General features: G+C 35.6%; 1 protein-coding gene across 1 annotated transcript; it reads right to left on the bottom strand.

The window, feature by feature from the left end:
* Positions 1–605: 605 nt before the first annotated feature.
* On the bottom strand, positions 606–2385 carry LOC122282196 (phenylacetaldehyde oxime monooxygenase CYP71AN24-like). The gene is made up of 2 exons (XM_043094147.1): positions 1713–2385; positions 606–1580 (listed from the first exon to the last, which is right to left on the bottom strand). Exons 1-2 carry the CDS (start codon positions 2085–2087, stop codon positions 963–965), a joined length of 993 nt encoding a protein of 330 aa, XP_042950081.1. The 5' UTR covers positions 2088–2385; the 3' UTR covers positions 606–962.
* Positions 2386–18533: the final 16148 nt, after the last annotated feature.

Genomic DNA, 18533 nt, shown 5'->3' with positions numbered 1-18533 from the left:
TGATTATACTAGTCCACACAAAGAATGTCTTTTGAAATATTCATGCCTATTTTCAAGGAAGGAACTGGTACTGTTGCAGATGGCCTTGTTAAATTTTGTCTGTATGGTGTGTTTTTGCTTGATACATATCAGGAACTGACAACCTTGATAGTTAGAACTTAGAGGACTTGTTTTAAAACTATACAGTTTATGATGTTGTAAACTATAGTCATATGTTCATCCCTTCGTAAATTTATAACGAATAATTGGAATATATTTTTTCTCAAAAGATTGGTTTTGGGACATATTGTAACCACCAAGAGCCGCTTCTAGTAAAAAAGTATTCTTTTGTAAAAAGTGTCATCAATAAATTTAGGATGTCTTAAAAAAAGAAAAGATTCACAAAGAAAAGTGATGGAGGCCAAAATCTAAATGATTCACACACAAATGGGACATGATGGATCGATGAAAAGATGTAATGTAAGGAAGATAATCTTGGGAAGTCGCTCAACCAGGGATAGAAGAGGCAGCCCACTTTTACTAACCATGTATGTCACTCAACACAACCAAGCCATAAAGTTGATTGAGCAATGAATCACTCAACCCCAAGAAAGCGTGCTTCAGAATTATTTTTAAAGAAATTATTTACCATTATCTCCTTTATTATCATAACATATAGAAAGTACATCATTTTGGCTATATTAAAACTGACATATATAAAATATAACTTGCAACACTCTAATTAATGGCTTAGACAACGCCCAACACTTGAACATACTTATTAAGACCAGTTGAGAAACCAAACTAAAAACAAGACAATTTCCAAAGAAAACACAATTATAGCCAACAAAACAAAAACTGCATAATGCTGATGCAGGTACCAAGTCAGCAGGTGAACGACCGCTTCAGCTAGGATCATGATGCTCTTGCATAAAAAAGTAATTTAGGGGATGATTGGATCGAATATGATCTTAATGGATGGATCAAAGAGAGTGCAGTGTTGGTACCAAATGAAGAGGAACTTTCTTAGACACAGTGAAGCCGTACACTTCTTCCATGTCCAAGTGATCTTTCCCATGCACACTACCACAGGGCATCCTCCAATCAAACCAGCATAAGATGTTGGCAATCACATATTCAACTGCAGTAATGCCGAATATCAATCCAGGGCATCCCCTTCTCCCACCTCCAAATGGGAGAAATTCAAAGTCTTGGCCTCTGAAATCAATTGGGTTGTCTATGAATCGCTCGGGGAGAAATTCTTCTGCCCTCACCCATACGGTGGGGTCCCTTTGTATTGCCCATGCATTGACAATTACTTTCGTTTTTGGTGGAATATCATAACCTCCTAATTTCACACTTGAAGATGTTTCTCGAGGAAGCAACAGAGGAGCTGGTGGATGTAGTCTAAGAGTTTCCTTTAGGACACATTTCAAGTAACACATTTGACCGATGTCATTCTCGTCTATCTTCAACTTGTTGCCCACCACTCTTCTCACATCTTCTTGTGCTCTCTTCATAATGTTTGGATTTTTAATGAGCTCTGCCATTAACCATTCCAAAGTTGTAGAAGACGTCTCACTTCCTCCCAAAAACATGTCCTGAAATTGTTGGAAAAGAAAACTTTACACGTGATTGTGTGTTAGTGTGTGTGGATGTGTCCCAAGCGTTTGAGAGAGAGAGAGAGAGAGAGAGAGAGAGAGAGAGAGAGAGAGAGAGAGAGAGAGAGGGACCAGTAAGATTGCTTTGAGGTTGTCTTGAGTGAACTCATAGTCAAGCATGTCTTCCTCTTGAAGTTGGAGAAGAATATCGACAAAATCTTTCTTATTTGGTTGGTCATGATCATCGCCTCTCATTTTCTTGTGTTCTTCAATGACTTGATCTAAAAATGGATCAATTTCTCTAACTGTGGCTTTCAAACTTGAGATTAGTCCGGTAAGAACATCAATCCATCCTAGAGAAGGGAAAAAATCTCCAACGCAAAATGCTGCCAATAGCACCATTGTCCTTCGTGATAGCTCTTTAAACCTGCTCTTATCATCTTCTCCTTCATACTTCTGTCCAAGCGTACATCTAGAGACAATATTGTTTGAGGTTGTAAAGAACATCTCACTTAGATTAACAGAAGTTTGCTTGAGGCACGACTCACGTATCCTATTTGTTAGTTAAATAACCTCTTCTTCCCTTACGTATTGGAATGATTGCACTCTTCTGAGACTCAAAAGTTCGAGGACGGAGATTTTCCTTGCTTGTCTCCAATATTCACCATAGGATGCGAACCCTATGTCTGTACAACCGTACAGTAATATGTCAGCAGCTGTAGTTCTTGGCCGGTTTGAGAAAGTGATATCATGTGTCTTCATGACTTCTCTGGCCATATCTGCAGATGACACCACAAGGGATGGAGCATGTCCCAAGTGTAAGAGCATTACTGGACCATACTTCATAGAAAGGGATCGAAAAGAGCGATGTGGGAATGTGCCAAGCTGGTAAAGGTTGCCTATGATTGGCAGCTTTGGTGGGGGAGAAATACTTTTTGCAATCGGGAGATGCAATCGGCGTGCAGTCGGCTGTAAAAAAAAAATTAATACGGGATCTACATGAAAAAAAAAATTATTTTTATAACTTTTTATAATTCATGTAGGTCCCTTTGAATATAAAAAACTTTTTTTTTAAAATTTTTTTTTATTCATTCCTTACAGTCGACTGCACGCCGACTGCATGTGGTGACTGTACGTAGCAAAATTGTGGGTGGGGATGGGGTAAATTGGATTTGTGTCTTCTGAGTATACGTTTAAAAAGGTACAGAAATGAAATGATGAAAAGAAGAGATAGGATGACTGGCATTTTGCATAGCTCTTGCCATGATTGTACCACTTGCCATGATTGTACCAACCATGCATGATAGCAGAGCCATTTCCACTCAAGTGTTTAGCGCTGGCAACACGAACTCTTTCAGTATATATATTGTAAAAAGAAGGGATACAATGTAAAGAAATTTTACATATATCAAATCAAACTATGTAAATTTATATGTTTATTTTTATGAAATTTTTTTATAATTAAAGCATTTCTCTATTATAAAATAACAAGTGGCAGAAATTACATAATTCAAAGTCTCGACCGTGCACATAGGCACGTAGAAAACAGCCAGCTATATAGCTATCTTCAACTTGACACTTAACAGTTAGATTTAAATCCTAACTTAACCAATCAAAGTTATTTGCATAACCATTTAAATATATTATTTCGTTAGCATTTAACCATGAAAGGGTAAAAGGCGTGCAATTTCTACGGCCTCAATCTTAAAAAATTGTCCTTGGGATGATTTTTCTCACTTTCGTTCCAATGCAATTCACTCAACCTAATTTATTTTAAATCTTCCTTTATTTTATAATTTTCTGGATGCCTATACAATTATTTTCCACAAAGATCCATGAAGAAAATATATATAATAATCACCTAATTGCTCTAAAGTCTATATATCAGCAAAGATTTCAAAACGATAGATTCATCTCTGGATTTGATAATGAAGTTTTTGTCCCACGTACACAGTTGGAGTTTTATCATCTTCCACTCTTTTTATGTATTTTTTAATCATTTTATCATCTTAATCATCATAATCTTTTCTCCCTTACTCCTCAATTGCTTTTTTTTTCTCATACTTTGGAAAACTGATTTACAATACTATGCTATGATTCAATGATACTAATTAATAATTATCGAATAATGTTGCATACTACACTCAACTATCATTTTACTATATAAAATGTGATAATTATCACAACTGAATCATCTTTAATTTTATTTTAAAAAAATCCATGTTGATGGACTATGCTAACTCATCGTAATTGAATGAACATAAGATGGGAGTTTGGCATCTAGGACTTTCAATTATTGAAAACTCAACCAATAAATCAAAAGTCCTATATATAACTGCTGAATCTAGTTTGATTAAGCTAAGCTTTCAACTATTAGGATCACTAGATATTATGAATAAAAATTTCTTAAGATCATACTTCATGTTTGAGATTTTTTGTTATAAGCTTTGAACGAGACTTTTATTTTTTTATTTTTTTCTTTTTAGTTTTTTTGATAAAGGGGGTTAAGGAGTTTTAAACTTAGATTATCCATTTGGAAAACCAGATCATATGCCATCAGTCTCTTAGCTTAAATGAGACTTTTTTAAATCTTATTCTTATTAAGATAAGACCATTGACATAATATAATGTGAAAAGATGATTTACTTATTTTTCTATTATAAAAATGCATATCGTGGGTTAGAAAATGAAATCACTTGATGCTTCAGTCATAATAGAAATATACTGGTGATGAAATTCAATTGGTCAGTGACTGTAATTGCGACAAGAACCGCTCGTACGTGAGAATTAATGGTCTAAGAAATGGCTTAAAAAATAAATGCCAACGATTTTAGCAATTAGAACTCATTTGAAACGATAAATTAAGTGCTCAAACAAATGATCTAAGCAATGTTTTTTTTGTTTTTTTTTTTTTTTTTTGGGTGGGAAATGGACTTAATTTCATTCAATAGAACCAAACTTACAACTGCGACTGATAAATATAGGGGAAACTCATATTACAGCAAAATTACTCATCTATTAGAGGTTTTTCTGCACACAAATTTCTTTGTGACTGGTATTGTCTTAAACTTATATAAGCTTTCTATTGACCAAACCTTCTTAAATGTGAGCAACTGTAAAAACATATAGTTAAACAATGGTTATGACTTCAATTATAATGATGTTAACCACGTTTAGAAGTGGAAATTTTCAATTTGCTTATTGAGTAATGCTAGATTCAGATTATACAAACGACGTGCATTTCTTTTGAAAAAAAAATACTATTAAAAGATTAATTTTTTTACACGAATCATATATTTATTTTTAAAAGAATGCAAGATGATTGAGCATAGTATAAATATCATTTCGCTTTAAATATATATATATATATATATTCAATCCTTCACTCAAGCGGGGGGCTCACAAGAAGGTCAAGTATCATGCCTTGTGTGTACACTTGGATACCTGTAATCACGTTCAACATAACCCTACTTAAAAACATGGACACCCATATTCACTATGTATAACACACCAGGTAGCTAAATACCCCCATTGTGTTGGCTAGCTTATCTCTTCACATGGTCCCTAGAAAGGAAGGTGATGCCAGATAGAATAGCGACAGAATAGCGACAGAATCACCAAAAAACACAGAGAAACACTTCTGATGTTCAATTCAAAATTATCTAATCAAAGAATGTCAAAAATGGGTCCACAATCTAGCTAGGCTGTATAGCTGAAAATTGTCTTTATCAAAATTTTACCAAAAATAGCAAAATTCTAATAATCATGACAAAATTAAATAAGTAATAAAAGAAGTAATCTGCTAAAAATCTGACCCAAATCAAGTTCAAAATCACTTCATAAAGGAGAAATGAAATATTACCATAAAAGGAAAAAAATAACTAAAAATGGAGATACGGAATGGAAAATAATGGATTTTGACTTCAGAAAAGATGCGCACAAAGGAAAGTTGGGTCTCCATGATGTGTGTGCTGAAAAGAGCTTTCCAAATTAGGATTATATGTGCAGTTCTGATACTCGTAGCTAAAGTTATGGTTAAAATACCAAAATGCACCCAAAACTACCCTAATTAGTAAAAGATCATGATTACCTGTCATCTTTGTACTGATTTGCCAACTCAAAGTATCTCAGAACTCAACATGTCATCTGACAACTCAGCATCATCTAACTTTGATCCTCTTGCATCAATCACCTCTGGTTGGAAAGAACTCATCCTTGAGTTCATGGTAGCTTCATCAAAATCAACAAAACAATGACTCAAGTGTTTCACATTAAAGACATTAGAAGTCCTCAAATGATTGGGAAGTTGCAACCTGTAGGCGTTATCATTGATCTTCTATAGGATCTCAGGGTCCAATATTGCACTCCTTAAGCTTATTATACTTTGCAATAGGAAAATGATCATGAGTTAATATCACCCAAACAAAATCATCAACATCAATAAGTACCTAACGACGATGACTGTCGACCTGAACCTTATACTCGGCATTGCTCTCGTGAATGGCTAGCTCCACCTTCTCATGGATGCCCCGAAAATGTTCTGCCATCTCATCTGCCTTTATGACTTGAATGAGCTACACATGGAATAAGGGCTAAGTCAAGCACCCCAAATGGATTCTGACTATAGACAATCTCAAATGGGATCATTCCTATGGTTCTGTTTTTAAATTTGTTATAGGCAAATTTTTCTTGAGGTAAAGCCATATCCCACTACTTCGGTTTAATTCTTGCCAAACTCCTTAAAAGGTTGCCCAAACTCTAGTTTGCCACCTCGATCTAACCATCTGTGTGGGGGTGGTAGCCACTGCTAAAATTCAATTTATCCCCAGTTTCTCACATAAACTCATCTTAAAATGACTAATGAACTTGGTGTCACGATCTGAAGTGATTGATCAGGGAACACCATGTAAAAGTAGAATCTCCCTAAATTAAAGATGGGCGATCTGGGCAACATCCATTGTTTTCCTGCAAGCTGCAAAATGGGCAATCTTAGAAAACCTATCAACCACAAGCAAAATAGAATCTAAGGCCCGTTGGGTACGGGGTAAGCCCAACACAAAGTTTGTTGCCCAGATGACTAACACAAGAGGGGGGAAATTGACTTGTATTTAAAAAATAATAATAATTATAAATCAAATATACAATATAAAATATAAACAAAATACGAAACATCAATAAATATAAAGAGTAAGGGTAAGAGAGAAGCAAACTCAGTATGTTAACGAGGTTCGGCCCCACTGCCTACATCCTCGCCATTAGCTACCCCTTGAAGATTCCTAATTTACACCTTTGAACAATACCGCTACAAAGGATCCGTGTAGAAGACTCTCTACACTTGCAATCACCTTATACGTGGTGATTCAACTATTCTGTGTGTCGAACACTTTCTACATGCACAAGGACTATACACACCCTTTTACTGATACAAGAGTTGATTATGGGTAGGTTATCAGAAAACACTCCTCAATAAGTGAAATAAGAATAATACAGCGTAAACTATATCTTTCTTAAAATGAAAAAGGATTAAGGCTCAATGCTTAGATTAGAGAGAATGAAAGCTTTAAATGAATGTTGTATACTCTAGATGTTGTAAATGTGAAGCTCTCAAATGATCTATTTATAGGCATATGAGACTTCATATTCAAATTTAAAAAGATTCACATGTTAAAGACAGCATCATTCACTTTTTCAAAAAATTCAAATAAAAGGTTCTTCTTTTTCAATTGTCAAATACAGCATCATTCATTTTTCCAAAATTTCAAATCTAATCTTTTACTTTTGACATATGACAAAAGAAGCACGCTTTACTTTTCAAAAAATTCAAACTTAATCTTTTTACTTTTTGCATATTACAAAAGGAGCACACTTTACTTTTCAAATATTTCAAACCTAATATTTTTACTTTTTGCATATGACAAAATGAGCACACTTTACTTTTCAAATTTTTCAAACAAAAATATCTACCTTTTGCATAAGTAAAAAAAAGTATCAATCACTTTTGAAAATATTCAAATAAAACATGTACATGTGAAAGATAACAATCAATAATCTTTAATATTTTCAAAATTCAAACATTTAATCAAGGCATGCACATGTGAAAGATGACAATCAATCATCTTTCAAAATTTTCAAAATATTCATGCACATATAGAAAATGTATTTTAATGCTTTTATGATAAAATATTGATTTTGAGCCTTAATCCTAATTTTGAATTTTTAAGAGATTTACAACATTACTCTATGACTTTAATGTGAACTTGTTCCCTTCTTACTCATGCTTGTTTCCTTAATGTACTTGACTGTATTGTGTAAACAACTTGAGCTTGAAACTCTTTTATTCTTTGAATTCATTTGTTATCATCAAAATCCATGTATAGATATATAATTACACAAAACTTGAAACCTTGAGTTCAACAAAGTTCATACTGACATCAAACCTAGGGGCTTCAAGAAAAGGTAAAGAAGTGTACAGGCCCGCATTAATGATAACTCTCTTGGACCGCTGACACACATAACAACGCTCCACATAATGAGCCACATCACTCGTCAATTTGGGCCAATAATAATCAGAAGAGATTAGGGCCAACGTCTTATCTAGCCCAAAGTGACCCTCCTTATGAAGTCTACAAATAATCTATTGCCCTAGTGAACAATTTGAAATGCACAATTGTAATCCACGAAATAGATAACCATTATGCAAAACAAAATCATGTTATTGACCATCAGTTACCTCCTGAAATATACTTCCAGAGGAATGACTTGCTGCATACATATAAGTGAAAACCTCAAATCCTGAAACTCAGGTGCTTATGGTGGTAAGGAGTAACTTATGATGGCTCAGGGCATTTGTGACACGGTTCAGACTTCCTGCTTGGTGCCTCAGCTTTTGCTGGCCATTGATATAGTTTAGGGCCTCATGATCAATGATAAAAATGAACTCCCTCTGCATTAGGTAGTGAAGCCAATGCTTTAGGAACTAAACTATGGTGTAGAACTTTAGATCATAGGTGGAATAATTCTTCTTTGATCCCGACAGTTTCTCACTAAAAAAAGCTATTGGGCATCCCTCTTGACTTAGAACACCATCAATGCCAACCCCAGATGCATCACAATTTACCTCATACACCTTTTCACAATCAAAAAGTGCCAAAACGGGTGTCTCTGTCATCTTCTGCTTGACCGGTTGAAAACTGGCATCTACCTGCTTAGACCATTGTAAATCACGTTCCTTGAGGCACTCTATGATAGGAGCAATCAGAGTGCTGAAGTTTTTGATGAACCGGCTGTAGAAGGACGCAAATCCATGGAAACTCCTGACATCATGTGAGGTATTTGGTTTGGGCCACTACAAGGATGCATCTATCTTTGAATGATCTGTATGAACACCATCAATAGACACAACAAAACTAAGAAAATTTATAGAAATAGTGAACAAAGAACACTTATTTTGATTGATGAACAGGCGCTTTGTCCTTACATGTCAAAACGGCATGGAGGTGATCAAAGTGTGACCCCCATGTCGAACTATAAATGAGGATATCGTCAATGTAACCTAAAATGAATTTCCTCATAGAAGATCGTAAAACATGATGCATAAATCTCATGAATGTACTGGATGCATTGGACAGCCCAAAAGGCATGACCATCCACTCATACAACCCATGTTGCATCTTAAATGCTGTCGTCCAATCATCTCTAGGCATTATTCTGATTTGGTGGTATCCGATTTTAATGTCAATTGTTTAGAAGACATTAGAACCAGATAGCTGATCTAACATATCATCCAGGTAGAGAATTAGAAACCTGCATTTCACCATAATCATGTTTATTACTCTGCTGTCAACAAGAGCCATCTTTCTTCAACACCAGCAGGGTAAGGACTGCACAAGGGCTTATGCTCTCACAGATGTAGCCCCTCTCTAACAACTCTATCACCTGTCACTGCAACTCTTCAAATTCCTTGGAACTAAGGCGATATTCAAGTCGATTTGGCAAACTTGACGCCAAAATAAGGTCAATCTAATGCTGAATATCCCTCATAGGTGATAGCATAGAAGTAAGATCCTCCAGCATTAGGTCTGAAAACTCAGCTAGTAGCTGGTGCACCTTTGCTGGTAAATCTAGATCCACGTCTACTGCACTATTCCCACAAGGAAGTAAATCATATACCACTTCTCCACGCTCAATCTCAACTAAAAACCTGGACATAGAAAGAAGGTTAGTACTATTGGTTACCGAGCTAGGAATGATTCCTTCCCGGCGAGGTGCCAACACAATCTTCTTTCCTTTGATGCTAAGGGAATATGTATTATTCTGCCCATCATGAACAATACTGTAATCATATTTCCAAGGTTTTCCTAACAATACATGACAAACATCCATTCATATGACATCACACCAAGCATTATCAAAACATTTTATGCCGATCGAAAAAGACACTAGGCATCGCGTATCTATTGTTACCTCACTGCCTTTATTTAGCCACGACAATTTGTACGGCTTGGGATGACAATCTGTCTTCAACTGCAATTTTTGGACAGCCACTTCAAACACCATGTTCTCACAACTACCACTGTCAATGATCATCTTGCAGACTTTATCTGCAACTATACAGATCTTGTGGAAAATATTGGTTCTCAACCAATCATCTCCTGAATCGCCCTTAGAAGTTAGTAGACTCTTACAAATGACTAGAGTCTCATGGACATCGCCATATAGCACTCCATCTTCATCATTGTCATACAATGGCTCTACAACCTCCTCAGTTTCATCTACCATGTCTTCCTCAATAAGAAAATTTTTTCCCTTCTAACTAGTAGGCTTCCTGTACTCAGTCGCTCTATGCCCCTGTTTACCACATTTAAAACATCTAATAATAGAGTTAGAATTACCCTGTAGTAGCTGCCGAGCAGGACGGGATTCTTGAGGGCGAACGAGTCGACTGCTTTGATCGCTTATGATCACTGGTGATCACTGGTCTGCTGTTTTGCTACTTTTCCACAACAAGTGCATGCTGGTATGCTTAAAAAATGGTCCACAATGAGTGAAGGATGAGGACATCCTACAGGGGTTGTCATAATCCCCCCAAATACCACACCACCATTTGCTATTCCGTCTTAGACAAGTCATTTTAGGCTATCAATTGATAGAACTCTTCTATGTAATCATCAACTGATCTCTTGCCTTACCTTAATGAATGAAGTCACTGAAATAAGGTTTGAGTGTACCCGAAAGGAAGGAAGTGACCCTTCCTCTTCTTGTTCATCCTCTCCCAATCAGTGATCTTAGCCTTGCCTTGCCTATCTCATGATCACCTCAGCTGTTCCTACTAGGCAGATGCTCTGCCTTTGAATTTGATGGAAACCAGTTTCACTTTTATATGATCCGAGACTTCCTTATAATAAAAAATCCGCTCTACTTCATTCAATCAATCAATGAATCATTTGGCCTGTAAGATACTGGAAAACTCAAGCAGATCCACTCTAACATCGAGGTCTCCATGACGATCCTCCTGGCCACGATGCTCCCATAATAGAATACGATTGTGATACAGGTTTTCAAAATTAGAACCAGAATCATCATCTTCCATCTCACGATCACCGAAATCCTATGCCGTTAGACATCGGGTTAACTCTACAACTTGCCTATGCAAATTTTCAATCATCACATCCTGAACGCTACGATCACAATGTGAGACTTTCTCGTTTGGAACCTGCCCACAACAACCACAACCACCAGCCATGAAAATTGATGAGATCTCGCCTCAGGAAAATGCTGAAGCTCTGATGCCAACTGACGTCGGACAAAATAGCGATTATTGTACATGCTTTAAGTGATAATTCACAAGGAAGAACATAAAATAATCGACCAAAAACACAAAGAAACACCTTTGATGTTCAATTCAAAATTATCAAATCAAAGAATATCGAAAATCAACCCACAAGCATGGTTGTATAGCTGAAAACCATCCTTATCAGAATTTTATCAAAAATAGCAAAATATCAATAATCATGTCATAATTAAATAAGTTATAAAAGAAGTAATCTACCAAAAATCTGACCCAAATCGGGTTCAGAATCACTTCCTAAACAATAAATGAAATATTATCACAAAAGGAAAAAAATAACTAAAAATTAGGATTTGGAAGGGAAAATAGTGGCTTTTGATCTCTAAAAAGATGCACATTAAGTGAAGCTAGGTGGTCACAATGTGTGCACTGAAAAGAGCTTTCTAAATTGGGGTCATGTGTGTGGTTTTGATACCCGTAGTTAAAATTATAGCCAAAATACCAAGACGCACTTAAAACTACCATAATTAGGAAAAGATTATGATTACCTGAAATCTTTGCATTGATCTATCAACTCAAGGTATCTTAGCACCATTAACATGCCATTTGACAACTCAGCATTATCTAACTCGGATCCTCCTGCATCAGAAGGGATGCCTAGCTCAGTGCTTGACGAGCTGTTAGCCTATTTGTTGGATCATATTTAAGCAACCCCTGCAACAAATGAATGAGATCCCCAAACAAGTGATCAACATGTTGCATTAGCAGGTTCTATAAGAACATAAACATCATGAATTCTGTAATTAGTAAACATGACACTAGTGCAATCAATCAGCCAGATGAAAAACAACATGGTAAAATTTTGAGTAGGACCATTTAAACACTACAACAAATAGTGTTTTTCCTGCAAGTAATTTGGTTGCAATTGGTATCTATTTGTGCCAGAATTGACTTTTTCCTACCAAATCTTGCCATAGTTGACTACCCGAAATTATGCGGCAACAAATAGTGCTTTCAGCCACGAGCATACTTATCGTGAGAATTACTATTATTTTTGGTAGTAGGTGATCATGAGAAATATATCTTCAACAACAAACCATATGGAATTCATATATCTTCAACAGTAAACCATGAGCATACTTGTATGGTGGATGGAATCTCGAGATTTAGAAGGAGGCAGAACTGGAGGTTGGATTTTCCCTAGACTGTGGTAGGCAGCTCAAAGGTCCTTACTACTCATGCATGGTGGATGCGAGAGGGAAACGCAGGAGAGATCCAGAGAGAGTTGTTGTCCGTGAAGGATGGCTATTGTCCAGCCTGCTTCGCAACTGCTGATGGGGGCAACTGAGGCAAGGCAGAGAGAGAAAAATTGTTGAGGGTTATACGAGAGAGAGAGAGAGAGAGAGAGAGAGAGAGAGAGAGAGAGACGAGACGAGAATGAGAGAGAGGATTTATGTGTGGTCTGAATTTTCCCTATATTTTTGTTTTAAATGAGCTTTTGCGGCAGTCTAATATTGCCGCAAATATTTCAATAGTCACCGCAAATAATCAAATATCATCCAACACATTCAATATTCATATGAAAACTTTTTCTGATGTTCTAAATTTTGCGGAAAAAAATTCTTTAATTTTCAAAAATCGTAACTTGTGACAAATAAAATGGTCTAATAAAAATATTTGAGGTGAAAATTTAACAACAACGAGAATTTTGTAGCAAAATGTAATTATTTGCCACTAAATAGTATTCACGAGAAAAATTTCTACTCCAAAAACCACTATTTGTTGTAGTGAGTTGATGTCACCAACCAATTTCATCACAAAAGGATGCATATATCACCGTAAAAAAGTATTACTTGCAAACTTTTCTAATGATCTGAATTTTGCAAGAAAAAATTATTAACTTTCACAAATTGTAACTTGTGACAAATAAAATTGCCCAATATAAATATTTGCGGTGATAATTTACCGACAACATAAATTTGGTATGAAAATGTAATTATTTGTCATCAAATAGTATTTGCAAGAAAAATTTATACTCCAAAAAATACTATTTGTTGTAGTAAGTTAATGTCACCAACCAATTCATCACGAAAGGATGCATATGTCACCACAAAAATATATTACTTGCAAACTTTTTCCGATGATCTGAATTTTGCAGGAAAAAGTCATTAATTTTCACAAATTCTAACTCGTGACAAATAAAATGGTCTAATATAAATAATTGTTGCGAAAATTTAATGACGATGTAAATTTGTTAGGAAAATGTAATTATTTGTTGCCTAATGGTATTCGCCCGAAAAATTTCTGGGGAAGCTTCATCACAGCTTTAATACTCTCTCTTGAGGTTGTACCATCTAGCCAATCCAATCTTCCTCTTCTAACATAATTGTCTGCATGTATGAGCTCCACCCGCATTTCAACTTCTGAAACGTTGAAGTGCCAAGTACAGCCATGTAGGAGGATGGCTGGGGGGATGCATGGCTCGATGCGGGCATTTGGGTAACAGAAAAATATATATATATATATATACAAAGCAAGTATTGAGATAGAACATGATTAGCTTATCGTCTGTTTGTTGTCTCCATGGACAGTACAAATAGAACAACATTCAACATTTGTGTGCGGTTATGAGTCTACTCTGTACCCCCAAGTTTCTTAATTGGCTCTAATGAAAGTCTAATAGACCAACTGATCCATTTATAATTAAATAGGATTAATACCATACAGAATGATTATACTAGTCCACACAAAGAATTTCTTTTGAAATATTCATCCCTGTTTTCGAGGAAGGAACTGGTACTGTTGCAGATGGCCTCGCTATATTTCGTCTGTATGGTGTTTTTTCGCTTGATACATATCAGTAACTGACAACCTTTATAGTTAGAACTTAGAGGAATTGTTTTAAAACTATACGGTTTATGATGTTGTATCGTATAGTCACATGTTCATCCCTTCGTAAATTTATAACGAATAGTTGGAATATATTTTTTCTCAAAAGATTGGTTCTGGGACATATTGTAAATTTATTACTAATATTCATGTATGTCACTCAACACGACCAAGCCATAAACTTGATTCAACAATGAATCACTCAACTCCAAGAAAGCATGCAACACCCTAATTAATGGCTTAGACAACGCCCAACACTTGAACATACTTATTAAGATCAGTTGAGAAACAAAACTAAAAACAAGACAGTTTCCACTGCAAACGCAATAATTAAAACAAATCTGGAAACTAAAAACTGCATTATGCTGATGCAGGTACCAAGTCAGCAGGGAGGTGAACGACCGCTTCAGCTAGGATCATGATGATCTTGCATAGAAAGGTAATTTTAGGTGATGGTCCGATCGAATATGATCTTAATGGATGGATCAAAGAGAGTGCAGTGTTGGTACCAAATGAAGATGAACTTTCTTAGACGCAGTGACGCCGTTAACTTCTCCCATGTCCAAGTGATCTTTCCCGTGTACACTAGCACTGGGCATCCTCCAATTAAACCAACATAAGATGTGGCAATCACATATTGACTCACTCAAAAATGAGTAGCACTAATGCTATCCCAAGTGCAGGAGGATGTCGTGTAATAATTAGGAATAAATTCCTAGATCGTCTCCTCAGGGAAAAGTTGCTTAAAATTAAACTTGTTGAAAAAATGTGAAAAACTTCACAAAGAGAAAATAATATGATGGTATATGCAATGGATGAAAAAGGGTACTAATCATGGACTAGATTCATGTCTTTTGAATTTTTTGTTTGTTGGATTGGAATGTAAAGGACTTATAAATTAAACTCAGAAATTAATAAAACTAAATTAAGCATTAAACTAAATTAGAAAGTAATCGACAAAACATGAACGGAAAATTTAAAATGCCCAAAACTAAGATTCTAGAATTCATCTTTGTAATTAAATTACGAATTCTCAAAATAACATATAACAGTTGTAATTACTATTAAATGAAAACTTAAAGAAGTAAGAAAAATAAATAACACGAAATAAGTAAACAGAAACTCAAAAGTATTCTATAAACTTTAAACTGAAGTTAAATAAAATAGGGAACGAAAAATCTAAACGAAAACGTCCTTTCACGATTCGATTGAAATTCGAAACGAAAAGGAACAATTTCTTACGTATAAAAACTCTAGAACAATTCCTCTGCTCTTTACGTATGATATTCAGAAAAATCAAAAACAAAAACAAAAGCTTAAAATCAAATCTTTCTTGCAATAAATTAAGGTAACACAATTAATTTAGAACTTCTAAAACAATTCCTTTTATTGTATGAAACAAACTAGTAATGAAACAAACTAAAAATGAAACAAACTAGAAATGAAACAAACTAGAAATGAAACAAACTAGTAACTTAATGGAAATTAAGGTATTACACTAAATGAAATACAATTCTAGAGCAAATATTAATGCAGTAAAAAAAAATGCTAAAACAACAAAGCTTTGAAACTTAAAAGGAGAAACAAAATTTCTTAAAACAAAAAGGAGCTAATTCTTTCAAGTAAATAGCAGAAAATTGTGTGTTGACAAGTGTTTTTCTAAGATTGAGTTGTCCTCAATTGTACTCTAAAATGTTCTCCCCTTAAGCTTCGGTGTGCACCTCCTTTTATAGCCAAAAATCTTGGCTACTTCATCTCTCATTCAATTGGTTTTGCATTCACACCCAACAACCAAATCTTCAATCTTGCTTTCACACTCATTTTCGGCCTTGCATTCCTCTTTCTTTATTTTGTGTCTTGCATTGCATTCCTCTTTCTTTTGCAGTGTCTTCCATTGTTTTCCTCTTTAATTATTTTATTCAATTGGTTTAGTAATTCAAACCAAACAACAAAGTCCAACATGCCTAACTTCTTATTCAACTCTTGCCTAACTCTTGCCTAACTCTTGCCTAACTCCTTCCTAACTCCTTGTTCGGTTTCTTCAGTGCCGACTTCCTCAATTTATTTCTTCAATTTGTTATTCAATTTCAGCACATGTTCCTTCATTCACCTACTGCTTTGACCGGTCCAAATTCCCTCACAATTCATTCCAGCACATGTTCCTTCACTCACCCACACGGCTCCTTCCTTTGATTGCAAACTCAAGCACGGCTTCTTCCTTTGATTGCAAACTCAAGCAGCCGACTTCTTCCCTTTACAATCAACCAAAAAAAATCCTATCCAATTAAATTATTCCAGCTTTCAACCCCAGAAAAATCAGCACATGTTTCTCTATTTTTTTCTTCTCATTTCGGTGAACAAAGCTGAATTTTTCTTCCTTCATTTCGGTTGGTTACAGCAGCTCTTTTTATTGCACCAATTCATCACATGTTCCTCATTTCGGTGGAGACCAATTGGTGGACAGCAGCTGCCTTCTTCTTCATATAGTTTCGGTGGACACAAAAACTTCTTGTTGGATTTGATTAAACTTGGTCTCTTGAAGCTCTAAGCCTATATTCATCACCATATATGCTTGGATCCATGATATCTTCATTAAATCACCTTTTTTTGTTGTAGAACAAAGGCCTGGAATAGGCATTGCATGAACAAATGGAAATGAAAAGTAGAGAATTAATAAAAGAGAAAGACATAACCAAACATGCAAGATAAACAAAATAGACATATATTTGAAGTATGTGAGCTCATAACTCATGCACAAAGAGCAAAAATATGTGTCCAATGAACTGTGATCACGAAAATGAAGACATGTGAAGCAATTCCAATATCGACCTAGTTCAGTTTATTTTGTTTCTCAATTCTAGACGAAAAGATCAGAATGCACAGTAATCAATAGTTGGTAGAATTCAAGCATAAATTCATGCTTTTAATCAATTAAAATCACAACTTTGATTTATTCATTTTAACCATTTTTCCATTTAAAACCAATAATAATGTCATGATGAATTTAAAATACATTGGTTTTAAATAGTTAAAATGTGTAATATTTCAGCTCAATCACATATTCAACTGCAGCAATGTCGAATATCAATCCAGGGCATCCCCTTCTCCCACCTCCAAATGGGAGAAATTCAAAATCTTGGCTCCTGAAATCAATTGCGCTGTCTATGAATCGCTCGGGGAGAAATTCTTCTGCCCTCTCCCATACGGTGGGGTCCGTTTGTATTGCCCATGTATTGAGAAATAATTTTTTTTTTTGGTGGAATATCATAACCTCTCCTAATTTCACACTTGATGATGTTTCTCAAGGTAGCAACAGAGGAGCCGGTTGATGTAGCCAAAGAGTTTCCTTCAGGACACATTTCAAGTAACACATTTGATCGATGTCATTCTCGTCCATCTTCAACTTGTTGGCCACCACTCTTCTCACATCTTCTTGTGCTCTCTTCATAATGTTTGGATTTTTAATGAGCTCTGCCATTAACCATTCCAAAGTTGTTGAAGACGTCTCACTTCCTCCAACAAACATGTCCTAAAATTGTTGGAAAAGAAAACTGTACAGGTGATTGTGTGTTGGTGTGTGTGAATGTGTCCAAGTGTTTGAGAGAGAGAGAGAGAGAGAGAGAGAGAGAGAGAGAGAGAGAGAGGACCAGTAAGATTGCTTTGAGGTTGTCTTGAGTGAACTCATAGTCAAGCATGCTTTCCACTTGAAGTTGGAGAAGAATATCAACAAAATCTTTCTTATTTGGTTGGTCATGATCATAGCCTCTCATTGACGTGTTCTTCAATGACTTGATCTAAAAATTCTCTGACGATGGCTTTCAAACTTGGGATGAGTCCGGTAAGAACATCAATCCCTCCTAGAGAAGGAAAAAAAATCTCCCACGCAGGGTGCTACCCATAGCACAAATACCGTTCTTGCTAGCTGTCTAAACCTGCTCTTGCCGTCTCCTCCTTCATACTTCAGTCCAAGCGTACATCTAGAGACAATATTGTTTGAGGTTGTAAAGAACATCTCACTTAGATTAACAGAAGTTTGTTTGAGGCACGACTCACGTATCGATTTGTTAATAAAATAACCTCTTCTTCTCTTACATGTTGGAATGATTGCACTCTTTCGGCGCTCAAAAGTTCGAGGACACAAATTTTCCTTGCCTGTCTCCAATGCTCACCATAGGATGTGAACCCTATGTCTATACAACAGTACAGTAATATGTTAGCAGCTATAGTTCTTGGCGTTTGAGAAAGTGATATCATGTGTCTTCATGACTTCTCTGGCC

The sequence above is a fragment of the Carya illinoinensis genome, chromosome 11 (genome assembly GCF_018687715.1).
Source record: "Carya illinoinensis cultivar Pawnee chromosome 11, C.illinoinensisPawnee_v1, whole genome shotgun sequence".
NCBI lineage: Eukaryota > Viridiplantae > Streptophyta > Magnoliopsida > Fagales > Juglandaceae > Carya > Carya illinoinensis.
This window is presented reverse-complemented; position numbering and strand designations above follow the sequence as displayed.

Excerpts from the sequence above, each read along its gene's own strand:
- LOC122282196 (XM_043094147.1), bottom strand. The coding sequence starts at position 2,087 with ATGTTCTTTACAACCTCAAACAATATTGTCTCTAGATGTACGCTTGGA. Across the intron at positions 1,581-1,712 it reads ACCTCAAAGCAATCTTACTG|GACATGTTTTTGGGAGGAAG; the intron begins GTCCCTCTCTCT and ends CAACAATTTCAG.